Source organism: Syzygium oleosum, unplaced genomic scaffold (assembly GCF_021117445.2).
Source record: "Syzygium oleosum isolate NSW1041296 unplaced genomic scaffold, Sole_v2.1 Sole_v2.17, whole genome shotgun sequence".
In the NCBI taxonomy this organism is placed as follows: Eukaryota; Viridiplantae; Streptophyta; class Magnoliopsida; order Myrtales; family Myrtaceae; genus Syzygium; species Syzygium oleosum.
In genome coordinates this window covers 4196378-4214796 of record NW_026607501.1, presented here as the reverse complement: position 1 = coordinate 4214796, position 18419 = coordinate 4196378, and the positions used below count along the sequence as shown (strand labels likewise).

At 39.2% G+C, this 18419-nt stretch overlaps 1 protein-coding gene across 3 annotated transcripts; it reads right to left on the bottom strand.

The window, feature by feature from the left end:
• Nucleotides 1-1927: 1927 nt before the first annotated feature.
• Nucleotides 1928-17584, bottom strand: LOC115676658 (DENN domain and WD repeat-containing protein SCD1). 3 transcript variants are annotated; one of them, XM_030599605.2, is made up of 31 exons: nucleotides 17063-17584; nucleotides 16881-16974; nucleotides 15143-15344; nucleotides 14664-14805; nucleotides 14456-14556; nucleotides 14172-14235; nucleotides 13849-13962; nucleotides 13105-13325; nucleotides 12040-12094; nucleotides 11866-11949; nucleotides 11418-11613; nucleotides 10814-10943; nucleotides 10635-10698; nucleotides 10503-10547; nucleotides 9978-10053; nucleotides 9772-9845; nucleotides 9641-9691; nucleotides 8752-8909; nucleotides 8486-8533; nucleotides 7900-7957; nucleotides 7708-7791; nucleotides 6426-6687; nucleotides 6106-6296; nucleotides 5906-5970; nucleotides 5676-5799; nucleotides 4678-4859; nucleotides 4533-4604; nucleotides 3330-3490; nucleotides 3137-3178; nucleotides 2376-2584; nucleotides 1928-2182 (listed from the first exon to the last, which is right to left on the bottom strand). In XM_030599605.2, exons 1-31 carry the CDS (start codon nucleotides 17237-17239, stop codon nucleotides 2087-2089), a joined length of 3642 nt encoding a protein of 1213 aa, XP_030455465.1. In that variant the 5' UTR covers nucleotides 17240-17584; the 3' UTR covers nucleotides 1928-2086. The 3 variants fall into 3 exon arrangements, with proteins under 3 accessions (XP_030455465.1, XP_030455464.1, XP_056175086.1); XM_030599604.2 differs by having other exon boundaries at nucleotides 6106-6302; nucleotides 17063-17583; XM_056319111.1 differs by lacking the exon at nucleotides 17063-17584 and having other exon boundaries at nucleotides 6106-6302; nucleotides 15147-15344.
• Between the last annotated feature and the right edge of the window lie 835 nt (nucleotides 17585-18419).

The window sequence follows — 18419 nt, the reverse complement described above, 5'->3', positions numbered from 1 at the left end:
AATCAATTACATTTGGTTAGAAGTTGATTCTACCTGAGGGAAGACCTTCAAAGCATAGAGCGACAAATTAATGGGCCAAAATTTCTGACGATTACAAGCCCCCGAACAATGTATTTAAACATAGACCTACCATTGATGACTTAACAACTACGTATGAAATTACTCTTACCAAGCATCGAAGCATTGAATTTTCTGATTGACACATCGGAGCATTGAATTTTCTGATTGATACATCGAAGGCGTCTGATTGAATGAGATCGCTTGAATGAGATCATTTAAGGGCAGTGTCTTCCTCCGTCTTTCATCGAAAGCAAATTACTTTCGATCTTCTTATTGGTGGATTACAAATATAAATATTACAGATATTTATTTTTGGGAAAATTACAAAAACCATTTCGAAATTAGCACCCGTGAATAAAAAACCATCTTCACTTTTAAGAATCTTCAATTTGCAATCTCATTTAAACTCAAAAAATTCATTTACCCTCGAACCTATATCTATCTCTTGCCCCTCCCTCCTCTCTTCCTCCACCCTCCAACTTTTTCTCCCTCCAACTCACACTCGCCCTCCCCTGACAGCAGTAGTCTCTCTCTCCACCCGGTGCCACCGTCGTCAGATATGGCTGCCTCCAGCGCCTCTAGCCCGCTCACCCCTCACCCCGGTGACCCACACTCTTCCCTCTTTCTCTCTCTAGCAATTGGAGCTCAAGCAAGCCACGAGCTCGAATCTACCGATGGGCTCGATCACGGGGCTTGCGCAAGCTTGGCAATCCCGCTGAGAGAGCTTATGGGGACCATGATAGAGTTTGCAGGTCTCCCATGACGGTACCCATGGAAGACCAAGCCTTAGGCCCCGTTTGGTTCAGCATTCGGCCTAGCATTGGCCAAATGCTAGCATTTGAAATGACGAAAGCCCAAAGCTGGTCCGGATTAGCTTTGGGCTTTCGGCATTCCACAAATGCTGAACCCAAATTTTTTGTCCCCAAACTACTCTCACTTATTTTGGCTTATTCCGGTTTTGCCCCTCTTGGTACTGTTCATCTTCTTTGCGAGGAAGGCCGGCAAGGTCGCACGACCCAGGCGACAGCCACCTGAGGTCGCGCGACCCTCGCTGAGGATCGCCTGGCCTCAAGCGACGACCGCCGGCGGCAGATCTAACTCGTCAGGGGTCGCCCGACCTCGGGCGACGGCCGCCGACGCCAGATCTAGCTCACTGGCAGCAGTAGGCCTTCGCCGGCTACGGCGAAAGGTAGGATAGGTATTTTTTTTTAATAAAAAAATTAATTCCCAAAGCCTTTTTGCTAAAAAAAAATTTATCAAACACTACTTGGATTAAAGTAGCTTTACAAATGATTTTTTACCAAACGCCACTTGCATTTCCCCAAGGGACTTTAACCTAAAGGTATTTGCATTCCCTCAAGTAGCATTTGAGAAGTTGAACCAAACGAGCCCTTAATCTGGTCCAAATCAAGCCACCTGAGCTCAATTTTCATCCTCACAACTACAGAAATTGCCATTTTTCCTCTCCAAACGGCCCCTCCCCATTCAATTATTCTCTATATATGAAACGAACCGTTTCGGCACAACACTTGCTCACTCTAGAGTCCAAGTGGCCAATTAGGAAAATAAGCGATACATAGAGAGGACCCGTCAGTCGCCCCCAAGTTAGTTTACTTATGAGTATAAAATCCGTCACAAAATAATCCATTCATATAAAGTCGCATTTGTGCTTAGTTTTCCCATTCGTTAGTCATATTTTGCCTGATGCGGATTTACATCTTCTTTATCTATCTACGATGTCACAATCCACACGCATCAACAATGTCCTTCGATCCTAGATAAGAGCAAGTCAATGGCATTCCAAACGCTATCTGTACACACCGCAAGAATAGATGACATGAAAGAAGAAACGAAGTAAAAGATAGAATTGAAAGAAAACAAAACTGCATCTCAGTTTCAGCATTTCAATCATCCTGTCCTTCCCGGATCAAGAAAAGGAAAAAGAAAAATTGAGACAATGTACAAACAACGCGATACGTACAGATTGAAGACCAGAACACAACATTCACACCAGGATCAACAGACTTCAGATGTTGATGGTAGCGTCCCATAGCCTAAGAAGGCCGTTACGACCACCACTGCAGATCCTCTTCCTTTCAAGGTCTGAAGCAATGCACCTCACCTAAAAACCAAAAGTAGAAGCCACGACTAAAGATCGACAAATGATGGATACACATTACGAGAGAGAGAGAGAGAGAGAGCACAAAGGCATGATGATGAGCAAGAAAATTTTCTGAAGAGATACTACCACTAGTAACAAGATCCAGTAGCACATGTTAGGAAAAGTAATACCGGAACAAACAAATAATGCATACCACAGCAAGGGTTTTTTGCGGTGTTCTATAAAGTTGCCAACCGCCCACTTTTGATCCACTGCTTGATAAGCCACTGAGTCGCTCTTGTGGTCGGTGGAAGAGGGACATTGAATTATCAGCAGCTCCGATCCCCAACCAGTGCTCCCCAGCACTGATAGATACAATAGCGGATGAATGAATGGTGACATTCTTCACGCACCTTATACCCCCTGGAAGAATGAGAATATATTTGTTTATGCTGTGGTAATTGCTTCAGTTGACTAATAAGTCGGCATATTTTGTCTAGTCTAGAGACACCGATCAATGCAGCAAAATCTGTCCAAGCTTAAGAGCAAAGAAACCTGCTCGTTTTACATGATTATGAATATCTCAGAACACTCCACATTCTATTTAAGCTTCAATTACCACTACCACCTGAGGAAATAGACCCTGGTCACACACGAAGAATAAGGTAAGAGGTCAAGAAAGCAGCTTGTAGCACTAGCACTATCTTTCTCAGAGAATAAAAAAACCATCAGAGGTCAAGAAATCATGCATGCCCATTATCGTCAAGACGGCTTTGCTAAGGTTAGGCATATAGTTTGCTGTCACTCATATGTATGTAACCACATATTTCAAAACCAATATCCAAAGTGATTCTCGATAACAGTGCCCAGAACAGTCATCCTCAACAAGTCAAAGGAACTAAATTCCGAGAAAATGCTGAATATCAAAAAGATAAAAGAAAGACATTCAGGAGATCACATCGTTAAAACTCTCACCTTCCTCCTTTTCCCAGAAACGAATAAGTCCATCAGTTGAACCTGAAAATATTGATAATGTCAATGCAAAACATTTCTACAATCAACATTCAGCAACACCAAGGACAAATATAAAAACAATCAATTACGAACCAAACTATGTTTTGTCACCATTACAAAGGACCCTAAATAAGACATCGGGTGAAGTAAGAACCTGTGATTATGCCTTTATCTGATAAAGAATACTCAACACACTGGATTGGCCCAGCATGGCAAGCAAGAACTGCATCGCATGTACCACGGGAAACAGACCATATTCTAGCCGTCCAATCATCACTACCAGTAATTACAGTGTCCTCAACCATTCTAATTGACCTGCAGGATGGCAAATACGATAGTGAGAAGGAGGAAGTCCTTTAGTCATGGTTGTTGATTACTATCAAATGGAGAAAGATTCATATTCTATTAGCAGTTATGAACTTGCAAGACATGATTGTTTATAAAACCCCCATGGAGCAAAATTCATATTGCACAAGCTGTTATCCATATTAACCTTCAACAGTGGACCACATGAATTACAAGTTTCGTGTATGCATGCACCAATTGATTGATGACGTGACTAATGTCAATGTGCTCTTATTCGGCTTCGCGGTTAAGCTCTTTTATGTGTGTGGGGTACCCTATTTAATTGATATTTTTCTGACATAAAAAATTATAACATGCATGATTAGCATGATTATAAGATGAAAATCCAAATGTTGAAGGACAGAAACTTCCATCAAATCATTAACTTGTCAAATTATTTATAGAGCTCGTGTTTCAAGAAAAATAAATCTTGCATGTATAGATTGAGATTGAATAACTGTAACGGAAGAAGAAAGTGACAGAAATGGCTGATTTTAATTATTTTCTCCCCTCAAACTATCCAGGATGGGAACCCTTCCGGTCCACACATTGACGTTCTTACATTTAGTGGTGTAAAATACACTTCTCACTCCCCCACTTGCAGTGGCAGACTAATCTCTTAAGTCTGCCAAAATAAAGCCACAGTAAAAAGCAACATTTTGCAATTTAGATGAAAATCCAAATGTTGAAGGACAGAAACTTCCATCAAATCATTAACTTGTCAAATTATTTATAGAGCTCGTGTTTCAAGAAAAATAAATCTTGCATGTATAGATTGAGATTGAATAACTGTAACGGAAGAAGAAAGTGACAGAAATGGCTGATTTTAATTATTTTCTCCCCTCAAACTATCAAGGATGGGAACCCTTCCGGTCCACACATTGACGTTCTTACATTTAGTGGTGTAAAATACACTTCTCACTCCCCCACTTGCAGTGGCAGACTAATCTCTTAAGTCTGCCAAAATAAAGCCACAGTAAAAAGCAACATTTTGCAATTTTTTTTTGCACACCTGATCCATTTCGTATGCCCTAAAAGCTTGTGCATCTGCTTTCCAGCACGAATATCCCAGATGTTTGCAACCCTGAGAAAATACATATATATGAAATTCAAGATCCACGACATGAGTATGACAGAAATAATTTGAAAGTACATACGCGTCTCTTCCAGCAGCAGCCAGGATTCCACTGGAATCATCATACTCCATGCATAAAACAGCGCTGGAGCAGCGACCAACAGTTGCCACACAAGTGTCGGTCCTAACATCCCACATCTTAACAGATCCATCATGAGAGGCAGTGAGGACGCGTTCACCAGATAACATGCGCACACAGCTGACCTGCAACGGAGAATGCCAACCAAAATACTTATCTCACGTAATAATGTTGAAAATGAATTTATACTCTATTAAAATATTACACATCGCCAATATAATTTATAATGGTTTTTTGTACTTGTCATCTCCCTTTTCCGAACATCATAAGCTTTCAAGGTTGGACTTTCTATCATGGTACTATAGCATATTTTAATTCTTCACTGGCATTGCTATACTAACATCATGCTCTCTTCAATTGTTTATTTTCTCTGCAACTCTCTCTCTCTCTCTCTCTCCCCCCAAAGCCTAACATGGTATTAGAGCCAAAAGGTTCTTCATGCTCCATTTAGTAATTCATTTCGTGTGTGGTTCTTGTTTGTTCAATTTCATTCTTCAACTCCACGTAAGCTATTTATATGGTGTCACTAGCAAAGCTCTCGTAGGAGGGAAATATGAGAAACAATGTATCGCTACTATACGAGTTCATAATGACTTTTTATGCGTGTTACCTCCCTCTATCTACTAGCTTAAACTTTTGGACTGGAGTTCTAACATTCTCCTTATATAAAAGCAAGATATTAGCATGACTTTCATCAAGCTGTGAGTTCGTTGTACTTCACTTGAGAATGAAACTAGGATGAATTATAAGCCTCCGGCCACCATGAATAAAGGAGAAACAAGAAAATATTTAAGTCATTACTCCTTACTTCAAATTTTAATCCTCTCAATCTGTGATAAAGATGCACAAGATGATAAATTTCCTGAATAAATTGCTTATGCTTCTAAGTAATTGCAAATGTGACACCACGCAAATTGCAAGGATATCCTCATAATAAGAACCTGTGCATCGTGGCCTTTGAGCTCTTCCAGAAGCCGATAAGTCTGCTTATCCCAAACAATAACAGAATGATCATCGGATCCTGACACAATCTTTCCTCTATCAGAACTTATCGCACGAACGGTTCTACAAAATAGTAGTCCAACAGAAATATTTGCGAGGACAATTCAGAATAATGGGCAGTGTAAGGCCAAGACAGTAGGGTAAATTCTTAAATAGAGAATGGACATACCCAGTATGTCCTTTCAAAGTTCCCCTAAGTTCAGAACCACGAAGACTAGGGTCCCAAATCTTAACCTGCATAACAGTCATAACAAAGAGGAAATATCATCTTAAAGCCAGCGCCAAGCCCATCTTGATTCAACAGAACTCAGGGAAAACACAACCAAAAGTTAACCATAAATGTGAGTAGATTTTATGCTATTAACCTACCAAACAATCAGTACTCCCACTAATGAAGAAGCCAGCATCTTCACGGTCTCCCACCAGATCCCATACCTCCCTTCTAGTTACACAATGTAGAGCAGTAATAGCACCAGTATGACCCCTTAGTGTGCGAACACTTGTTTGGAGTTTCTTCTGTGCAGCAGATGACAGCTCTTGTCTGTGTGGATTCCCATTCTCTGCGGCTTGGTTCCAAAGAAAGTAAAAATTACTGATATATAATGTTGTTTGGAAAATAACAATATCGTAAGAATTCTTTTATAGGTTAATTACATAATTAGAATGCCAAAAACATGTAGAATGCAAACCTGAAGCACCACTATCAGAAGTCCATTTACGAACACGGCCAAATGAGTTTGCTCTTGAAGCATTGTCTTTGCTGAACATGCTCTGGACCCAGCTCCTGCCAACACCAGAAGCCTCAGCAGGCTGGTATTTTTCATTGGCGGCATCTTTTGGGGAAGGAGATGGTAATCCCTGAGATGACACTGATGGTGCTTTTATAGATGAGTTTCCCCAATAACCAATACGCACTTGTTGGACATGTGACAAAAATCCTCTCAACTTTATCTAAAACAAATCACAGAAGAAGATTTAGAATCATCCCTGTTGAATGGTATTTAATAGTATTGGGTAATAGTAGAGATTATAGATATTAGATAAACATTTGGTGTGTTGACCAAAGGTAGTTAGGTGTTTAGGTTTGCTTGTCTCTTTATGTTCAATACATAGAGGCGCCTATGGAATCTTTCTTCGATGTAACTGAGTAACGATGTAGCCCATAATGTTTTCCTCCTCCCTCACATCCTAAAATATTAACAATCCCAGAAATTTAGCAGCATATAGAAAGATTCCTAAAAACTGCGGACTCCAGTAACAAGATCCTGAAATAGGATAAATCAGAAGATCATATTGACACAACACGTAATGCAAAAGAATTGAAATTGCAATTGCCTATGACTAATTCAAATTCATAAGATGACTTAAGAACGTCCATAATTATCTGAAAGAAAACCTTTTCTCCTTTACTTTTTGACTTGAGCCTTTTATTGTTTCTGATCAGATAGAGATATTAAAAGTCTCATGATTTGATTCAACAAACTGTATCTCATTTGAGCAGTCATGTTTTCTTCTCCCCTAGTAATAGGTACAAGTAGACATAACAATATGATTTCTGAGCTTTGATGTTGACAGAGAGTCAAAGAAGTTCTTATTCTGAAGACACAGGTGTGCTTGCGAGTTAAAAATCATCAATAGGCAAACTTGGATTGTATATTTAATACACATTAATCATTTATAATAGCTATAATGAATCATTTCTATAAGTAAAACAGCTGACGGACAATTAACATGTAGGAACTTCATGCAGTACCAGTCCAAGAGATGAGTTCACGTTGAGGTGGTAAGATAGGGTAAATTCCATAAATGTAAAGGAATCAATATCAAAAGGAAATATCTAGATATACTAAGACAAAAAAACCATTATTTAGCTGCAAAACTTCTGACATTCTTAAAACCAATTGAAGAAGACCAAACAGACGTGAGGTCTCAAACACCGTAAAACAACCAAGAAAGAAAAATCTAACTTACAAACTGCTTGAATCCAACTTTTTGTCTTTCTGCTATTGTTTCGATCATGTACCAAGCATCAGCATCAGGAAGTCCCAGCCCAGCCTTGACAATGGCAAAAGCAAAGGCACTAGTAAATAGATGGAAAAGAACAAGACGAAGTTGATTGAGCCAAAAAAGGTAACAGCTTTAAGCATTAGGGTAGGAGGTTACCATATGTGATGCCACCACTATTAGCTGACTGGACACTTGAGTTGCATAGTTGACAGAACTAATACAAAAGCATCAACCACTAATAAGCATCCATTCGAGTAGAGTTCTAATGCCATCAACTTAACCATGCCGCAAATAATAGACTGCATTATCGCCATTCCTTATAATAACTTGAGATAGTAATAATTCCAGCAAAAGAAACTGATCCTTCCATTAGATTGGAAGAAATAGTAAAAAAGTCAAACTTCCAAGCATTCAAAAGTTGGCTCAAGAAAGAGTAAGGTACTCTTTTCTCATATCTAAACCACGTCTCCATATACCAGCTTAATTTTTTAGATGTATTGGTGGCAATCTAATATACTTCTTCAGAGTGTTCAAGCTGAAGGTCATATTTTCTTCACACCTCTCTAGACGATCTTCTATGTATGCTTCAATTTAACAAAATTACACTTACTTCATTGCAGAGAAGAACTGTACCGGCTACCCCAACATATGACACCCCGGGTGACTACCACATTCTAACCAAAAATCATACAAATAAAGCTCTATGCATGACAAATAGAACGTGCAGCATAGTCATCATTACCTGCTTGATGATCGGTCCATTAGGTGGTCAAAGTATCCTTCCCAAAATCTAAAAGACAATGATTAGAACATTACAATTCAAGATATTAAATACTATGAATATATGAAGCAGCATGCATCAATTGCATGTTAATGCCCGATCCCAGTATTTTCATCCAAATGGTGAAACAGGGGAAGCTTAAAAACTGGTATGAAATTACATGGAAAAGATTATACATGCATTTTTTCAAAGACAAACAACCAAGAGTGATGACGGTTAAGCTATACCTCAACTCTTCCCAGATAGATATAGAGAGAAGATGACGCTGGATGTAGTCTGGAACATTATTAGCGTCTTTCTTATAAATCTCAGCGGAAACTTCCAGGGCATCTCTTATTGTCACAACATCATTCCGAGATATTGCACGACCGATGGCTGTTTTCAGCTGGCATTTGGCATAATTTTCATTTTCCAGAGCAGAGAGAAAAAGAAGAGAAAAAGGTGTTAAATGAGATGTTTTGTGTAGGAAACATTTCAAGAAATCTGAAATTAATTTAAGAGAAGAAAATGCATATAAAAGAGGAGCCAAATCTGTTATGCCTATAGTCATTTTGTAGGAAGTGTTTCACTTTTGTTGAGAATGAGGCCATCATCCCACCAGAAAGATCACCACAATCTCCCTGAAGGAACTTGTGTGAATAGGGTAAAGAAATTTGTAGCTGCTTACTATTAAGACCCTACATCAGTGAACTTTCAACTATGGTTGTGTTAAAGGAAGTTTTAGAAAAAAACAAAAACGCTGTACCCTTTGAACTTTCATTAACCCACACACCCCCCCCCCCCCCCCCTTCAAAAAAGAAAAAAAAGAAAAGCTTCAATTTCATAAAGTCAACGAGAAAATTCTATGACTTTTGACAAAAATTTATATTAATATATATATGAGATGTTTGAAATTATATAAAAATCACTCTAAACACTAAATGTAGGAGGAGCAAAGGCAAATATTGGTAAATATTTGAGATGTTTGAAATTATATAAAAATCAGACTAAACGCTAAATGTAGGAGGAGAAAAGGCAAAAGGCTAAACGCACTACAATTCACTTCAACGTGCTGGAAATTTCAGCAAACAATTCTAGCAGTCAATCTGGCAATTTTTCTAAGTTGAATGCACTTACCAATTCTTTAACTGCAATAAATTGTTCATCAGTCAATTGACAGTGCCATCCCTGAAATCAAGAGTGGTTTTTGAGTTACTACCCTACAAGGAGGGAACATCCACTATATTGCAACTTTTAATGCTAAATACCGAATTGATGTGCTCCCTAATGCATTCAACAAAGCCACTACCACCAATCCCCTCAGCATCAAATTCAATTAAAGCTGCAAAAACAAAAAAACACAATATTAGCATGCAGCTAATTTTGGTCCATAGATACAAATTGCACTGGCCATCAATTAGTTTATTTGCTTGAAGAAGATAAACACAAGCATTGATATCTCATAGAAGCATACCAGAAATGGTGCCATGTTCAAAGGACGAAAGAGGATCATCAGTTGCTCCCAATTTAAGGAGCCGCAACCACAAACCCTGGTGGCAGAAAAATAAAAACGTAACTAAACCTCTCAAAGGGAACTAAAACTGCAACCACATAGCATTTGATTTTAGATAAAGGCCAAATTGTCACATATCCTGGGAGTTGTGATCGCAATGCACCATCACAAATCTACTGACTAAACTCTTAGAAATTACAGACACTCTTTAGACAAAAGGTCAGTAAAAATTTTTCTTCATTAAATTCTACAGAACTACATCTATCATCTCAACCCGCAAATATCCCCTTAACTTTAATCTGAGTTAAAAAGAAATCGGTCCAGGCATTTATGGGGTTATCCCTAATCAGAATTAATGTGAGTTCACATCAATACCAACTTCTCAGGACATAATTTACAATATACAGATTTATAACAAAGAGAACCACTTTGATAGGCTAGAACATCCCTAACCATGCGGGACCAAGAGATTTTAAAAGATCTTACCTGAAGCTTAACCTTTATGTCCAGTACCATCCGTTCTCTCTCAGCCTAACAACATAAAAGGGTAAATATAATTAAAGAGGATTCAATGGTCCCAGTTAGGGCTGGGATGTTAGCAATTGTGAAAGCACTTACAGCCCTCTCCATAGGACTCAGAGCATCAACTTTTGCATCCTTACCCACTAACACAGAGGGGGACCTGGTAAAGAAAAGGGACTCTGTCATGAGCAATTCACAAAAACAGCACAAAATTTAATGAGGGAACTCGTTGCACACAGAAACAGATAAATACCAACATTCATGCGTAGACATACCTAGGACTATGCCTTCCAGAATAATCAAAAGCTCCACTTGCAACAGCAAGAATTTGTTTCCTCTTCTCCTCCTCCTCTTCTGACCTGATGTTTGAAGGAAACCTATCATAGGTGTATTTGGCTCCCGATCCTGAAAAGTAGAGAGATGCAAACTTTAAGATCCTTAGGCCCGACTCACATGATCAATACACAAAGAGCTGCTTTTGATTTACTTAGATAACTTTGATCTGGTCTTAGTAGCTCTCATTTTAACTCTATGAATTTATTTTAGGAGGATGACTGTATAACCCCCACCCTAATTTATACTAACCACCAGAAAAACTCATTCCTAAGCTTTTTCACTAGCTTTTGTGTTTAAGTTTCCAAACACCAAATTACTAATTAGCAGAAGCATCAATGCAACACTATGAATTTATTTTTGGAGGATGACTGTATAACCCCCCACCCTTATTATAGTAACCACCAGAAAAACTCATTCCAAAGCTTTTTTGCTAGCTTTTGTGTTTAAGTTTCCAAACACCAAATTACAAATAAGCAGAAGCATCAATGCAAAAGCCTTTGAAATAGGCTCTACAGTGAACACTGCATGAATGGCTTTCTCGACCTGATGTTCCTGTATCAGAGTCTGATATTGTTATAATCTCAGGCTCCATCAAGGATGAGGGAAAGATTGAAATAGGATTTTGGCCCCTCCCAATTGCATCTTGTAACTTGTCGAGAAGATTGACATTATTTTCATCAGGACTGGTACCTCTCTCGACATAATCCAAGAAGCCTTGAGTGTTCAAAAACTGTGTTATCTGAATAAATTGAAGGAAGATTTAAGTACAACAGCCGGTGGGAATTCAGGAGGCCTTTGAAGATAAAAAGTAATTAAACTAAAATGAATGGGGAAAACATGCATCAGTCACTTCCAATCTTCAGTACCCATAATATCATAGCGGGTACACGAAATGACAGACGGCCTAGTTAGAAATGACTGACCAGAAAAGTTTGTACAGTCCATACATGAGGAAGCATCAAAATGATGACATCTTTTTATGAAGAATTACCATGGGGTCTGATGGTTGGTTAGTAGAGCGAGAACGCTTTCTCAAAAATGCTTCAACATTGAAGGCATAAGTTGCAGTATTTTCCTGCCAAAATGGGGTTCAACAGTACATAAGTTGTTCGGACTACCTGGTCTAAGTTAAAAATCTTAATAAAAAGTAGATGAGGTGCCTTACTAGGAAATTGCGATATCCTCCCAATAAGGACGCAAAAAACTTCAAGAAAATTAATCTGTACACACAACTCAAGAAGTATAAGATCAGGCATTATCATACCGAATTCCACTATACCCATGTCTTCACGTAATTCATGAACAAACAAGCGCATCAACATAGAAAAGGTTGGCAGTTGAGCAAACAGTGCAAAAATGATGCTGTTGAAGTATTTGAATAAGAGACAACACCTTCCTTAAAAGCTTTTATATCAGTTTGCAGTGGTCCATAATATATTACATGCTGTGGAAAAAGGAGATTCTATCTACAAAATCTCTACAAGTCCCTTATTTGCCTTCCTATAACTGATTTCATGCTTTGATTAAGCCAAATCCCCGCCTAGGAATGAGGAGAGCTTTACAATAAGGAGAAGTATGAACTTTTGAAATAGAAAAGTTTTCCAAATGAGTAGTCCAAGAGATTGTTCAAACTCCTGGTTAGTATAACAGCAGCAAGTACAGAACATGTCTAAAGAGGCCTATGAAGCAAGTTTGACATACACCAATGAACACTCTAAAGAAATTGCTGATTATAAGATTATTGGTTCTTGGAAAAATCATAGAGACAGTCTATTTTGGAACTCAAACCCCTCAAGTACAATAAATCACAAAATATAATCTCTCCATCTGCATCTGTATTATATATCTCTTTAGATGTTGCAATACCAAGGGAAACAAGGCTTCACTATGAGGAGAAAATTAATGAAAACACTTGAGTCCGATTTTTTTACCATATATAAAAAAGAACAAGAAGATTATGAATATGACGATGATGATTAGGTAGTAAATGGTCAATAAAGCATGAGAAACCAACCAAGGTCTAAAATCATATCTGCTTGAGCCAAATCAAGTTACGGACAGAACAGGTAGTTCAGCTAACACAGATCCATATAGATTAAAATCACCACAAGAAATACTCCTCCAAGGAAAAACGATATGAACGTATTCCACAAGGACAGTAACCCACGATGATTAGCTCCAAAAAGCAACTGATACTTTAAAAGCATTTATAGTGACCATGAAATATCACCTGAGTTGTAGATCATGATCTTCTCCCCATGGCTTACCGCCCAGCTTAGGATAGTACTCATATGATCCCCCTAAACCTGCTGTCATGAGATCTATCCCCACAACACTTGGATGCAACAGCTTTGTCATTTCATCGCGCAGCAAACTCAATTCTGGCTCGGGAATGGGAGGTATTTCTTCTGATGTGGTGATGCGATTATACTCAAGGTCCACAACAACTACCTATAACACAGTGGCAAGAACAAATAAGCCAATTAAAAGAAATTGTAAATTCAAATTAAAGAACTCCAATCACAATAATGCACCAGGTCCTAAGCATATAATAAATTTGCTATGTCATCACATACAAATCTCACCTGATAAGTAAAAAGAAAGTTTACACTAAAAAACAAGAATCTCATTTCAGAAAATTCCTATCCACGAAAAAGTTGCCACAGGTAGATATACAACTGCATCTTCTCTCCACATTGCTGATCCTTATCCAAAGGCAGCATTTCCATCCCTTCTAAAGTCTACTCTTTATCGTCCAAACCATATTACGAAGAAATAACCCACATGTTTTTTCACATATATCAGAAGAAAAGAATCACACTTTTCCACACAACATTCTAAGCCATTTGTGCACAAAAACCTAAAAACCATGAGTGAAAACTCGGGAAACGTCAGTACTTAAAACTTAAAAAATAAGAGTCAAAAACCATGGCATAAGATAAAAGAGGTTGAAAGAAGTTCATGTGAAACTTACCCCATCCATCGTCAGGCCAGATGTATCTACACCTGAATGTAGACCCATCATATATGGTGTAGGAGCATCAATGTAGTCGACTCCACTGAAAAATATTAACGGAATGTAGACATGCTTCAGAAAAAGAAAAATACAAAGATCAGATGAGAGTTACGGAAAAACATACGTGAATTTGTAGTGGAATGCCTTATCAAGATCGCTCGAATTACAGATTCAGATGTAGTAACATGATGGAAACATGATTAACCATGATATGTAGCGCAAGTAGGTCGGAACGTGTTTCCTATTGCTAAATGGTGGGTTGCTAGAGCATGTAACCATACCTGCCATCTAAATGGATAGATTAAATGACACAGAGCTTCTGACACAAGGGTTAAGAGCGAGTACCTGCCAAACAATTGACAAATTCGCTTCATACAAATAAGCATAAGAACCACTTATAAAGCATAATATGATTAGTAATGATTGTGACGAAAATTGAAAAGGACACAAATTGACAAGACTCAGAAGGCCCAAGAAGTCGCAGGTGCCACACTGCTATGGAAGATGTCTTCCAGATCTGAGTTCTTTAAATAACCATGTTTAACTAACTCAACTGAACACATACTTGTTAGATCGAAGCAAAATCCTTCTCTCAAGCAATACGGCAGTAAATAGCTTGATAAAATTGTCAATATCCAAGCATTGTACAAGCGGCTGAAATGAAACCTGCAATAGGTGATATAATGAAGTAGGTCAGAGAAGAACATGATCTACAGTCCGAGTCATAGCATAAACAACAGAGAGAAATACAAAGCCTAAAACAAGTACCATACATCAGCATGAGGGAGCCCATCCTTTGGCGGAGCCTCTATAGAAAGCAGGCAGTTCTCAATGGAGAACAGGACTCTGTCCTTTCCAGGAGTAGGCAAAGGCACATTTGTCACCATGTATGCAATAGCCTCCCATAATGGTTTGCTGAGATTGTTGCAGAGCTAGATTAATAAATGCAGCAGGAAGGACGATATTTGTACCTATATATGGTACAATAAAACCAACTAATACATCGTAACACAGCAAAGTGTTAAATCTTGGAACCAGAGTTGGCACATAAGAGTAGTGTCGAACCAAATGGTACCCACACATCTCAACCAACCCAAATTGTTATCTTGTGCTAAGAATTGTCACCAAGAGTGCTTCCTTTGGCAATGTGCCGCACATAAAAAAAAAAAGATTCTTTGAACAGATTTTGAAACTACTTTCTCCACTCCCTTTCATATTACAAAAATAAGTTATTGCCTGAAAGAATAGTTACCTACTTCCAGCATCTGAAAAGCAAAGCACATATATTTCCTCCAATGCATTCCGAAGAACACGGAAGCAGGGGGAGTGCGAAACGAGACATATACATTTGTCAGCAAATGAATTTGGCGGAATACGGTAGGCTTCAGCTATATCCTCACTGACAGGATCTCGAAAAGCAATACAGCTGACATAAATTTTTGAGCCATCACCCTCTGCAGCATGATTCCACATTAAGGTAGCATTTCAATATCTAGTTGAAAAATTCTGAGAGACCAAACTTCTCACACAGTTAAGAAAACTATCAGCTAAAAAATAAACACCATTGTTACTTTGTTACTTCTTAGTTCCATCTTTTTATGATCAATTTATTTTTTTTCCCTTTTACTATACTTTTATCTAGTATTCTCAATTCCACGAGTGCCCTATAGGTAGTGATTCAACTTGGCTAAAAAGGAAATTATGCATTTTGAAAACACTAATCACTAGTATCAGGAGAAAAGTTAGTTGTTCGAAAATTGAGAGGTCCTTTCTTTAGTTACTTAACATGCGCATAAGAGCACTCGTTAACATGATTTACATATTTTGCAAAAAAACATGATTTACACAAGATTTATGCTATAATTGAAGAAATCCACATATCCATCAGAAGGAAACATTTACCTCAAGTAACTCTTGCATCTAGACATGCAAAACAATTGGTTTTGCTAGGCCCAAAATTCATTTTCACCACACTGATCCAAAGGAATAACAATGCAAAAGATATAATAGAAAAACAGCTCCATGTCCTAGACCTAATTATCTAAATAATCATCTCTAGAATACATTGGCCACCTCTCATAAATTGAGTTGTATTAACCAAGATAGAGGGCTGTCTAGGTGTATTAATGGCATAACCCTCGAGGGGGAAATTTCCTAAAACGTATTCTCCGGAACTGCAAGTCTGTCTGATATATAGAGTTCATAATATGAAAGGTAAAATCTCCTTCAGCTCCATGTAATTACAAACCTTGACCAAAGAAAATGACCTTGGATCTAAGAAGTAAGAACCAATCTAGTCATGAAAATGCAATTTATTTGTTATCGACTTCTGCTATTTTTCCATTCTCTATAAGAATCAACAAATAGTACGTGATCTGAAACTTAGGGTCACGGGATTCATCATTCATTATTGCAACAAAACGCAAGATTACCCCACGCGACCGCTGGAAGTGCACCAAGGATAGCGCACTGATTAACCCCAACAAAACACTTCAACACTTTCTTGACAGGTCATACAAATACAAAGAAGTGATAACCCAATTACATGGATATATAGAAATAATGTCATTCAGCTCAACAGCACATTTGTCCTAAAGAGAACCTTGGCACAGCGCACAAACCTTGGATTCAAGTACCAACATTTCTAAACAAGCAAACATATAGTTTGATTTCGCATACCGTACCTTGTCTATTCTCTATGAGCATAAAGAAGGCCATATGAAACTCAAAATTTTCAGCTCACGCGATTAACAATCGCAACAGGACAGAAAGCTCAAAGCCAAGCACTACTCAAATAAAATACGCCAACATAACAGTCGAGAGTCAAATCACATACACCACCCGATCACACTTGCTACTTCTGTCTCCTAATGGCAGAACAACCGACGCCTCAGACGAATTTCCTGAAACAAACTAAACAACAGGAAGTCCCTATACCCGCTAACGACAGCACCATTACAGCGGAGATCAACTCAAGCTCGGAGACGTACCGGTTAAAACTATCGGATAGCTGCGCGGAAAAGTCGAAGGGTCGTTCGAATCGAAGCCCGAGGAATACACCTCCACGCCAGCGGGCAAGACACACTGCAAAGCATTACATTCGCATCAAAACCACGCAAACCCAAGAATCAACTTCCCTCGGAAAAGCAGCTCATGGGGTGGGTGGACTTACGGTGGAGAGCTGCGGAGGAGGAGGAGGGTAGAGAGAGTGATCGGAGGGAGGGAACTGGTCGAGCAGCGCCGGCATGTACAGGATGCCCGTCCCATGGAACCCCTTGTCCCCGTCGAGGGTACGGATTTCCGGGCCGAGACCGCACACCACGAAGTACTCGAAGATCCTGGCGGCCATTTCCGACGAACACCCTTCAAACCCGAATCGGAGAGGAGGAGGAGGACGGCGGTCTCAGGCGAGCATGGACACGCGCCCGCCGTTCTCCGACCCGGGCAACGAAGCTCTCCTCCGACAGGCCGCGCGATCCGGCGGGTGCGGGGCGATCCGGGTCGAGAAGGGAGGATCCGGCGTCCGTTCCGCCGGCGCGATCGAACGGTGGAAAGCTTCTCCCCGATTCGCTGTGTCTCCGTCTCTCCGGCGAGTCGGGAGCTCCGGCGACGGCGATCGATGTCGAGCGAAACTAATGGGGAAAATTCTCAGATCGCCATTAAAGTGAAGCTCAGCTTCGGGGGAAGTGAAAAATTTTTGTGTCGGGTTTAACCTCGTTGTTCGTATAACATAATTATTTTCTTTTCTGTTCTGTTTTTTATTTTGGATCTTCTCGGCTTTGGCTTTGGACAATATGGAACAAGGTGTACAAAACGGGCAACCCAAACGGGCAAGCCAAACCGAAAACCGCTAGGACCGGCTGATTTGGTCCGATTTCGGGGAGTGTTGGTCCGGTTCTCGATTCCCGATTCCAAGGGGAACTGAACCGATTCCAAGGGGAACTGAACCGATTACCTATATCTTTGTTTTTTGCGATTATATGTTCCGACACATGCCAAAAATTTCAAATCCTACTGATGTCAATGATCATGGGAGACAAGAAAAATACAATTCCAATTTTAAAACATATGTATAGTCGGCATGGGGAACACAGTTCGTCATCGCATTGGCTCGAATTGCACGCTTATTTTTGTGATTATGTGTAATTGACATGGGGAACACAATTCTAGTTTCAAAATATATGATATCAAGTAGTGGAACAAAAAAAAAAAAGGTGACCAGTTACATTAGACCGATCTGATTCCCAGTCCTAGGACCAATCAGTTCGATCCTCGTTTCCGCTTTTAGTGGAATCGGACCGGACTTGGAACCGAACTGCCCTAATATGGAGGCCTCTATAGAAATGGGAATTTTCACAAATTGCGAGGATTGGACTTTTTAAGAGTGGGTGACTGTTGAATCATAAATCGAAAAAATTGTACTTGTTAACTGAAGCCCTTCAAAGTATTTGCAAGTTACGATATTTTGTACTAGAGATACAGAAAAATATATACTTAAGTATAAAACATTATGACGATAAATGGGTGCT

Bases quoted from the DNA above. Each gene is read 5' to 3' on its own strand.
- LOC115676658 (XM_030599604.2), bottom strand. From the start codon at position 17,239: ATGGCCGCCAGGATCTTCGAGTACTTCGTGGTGTGCGGTCTCGGCCCG. The intron at 6,688-7,707 runs GTAAGTTAGATT...GATTTGTTTTAG, and splicing joins AAGTTGGATTCAAGCAGTTT to ATAAAGTTGAGAGGATTTTT. The intron at 4,860-5,675 runs GTTCTTATTATG...TCTCCGTTGCAG, and splicing joins TCAAAGGCCACGATGCACAG to GTCAGCTGTGTGCGCATGTT.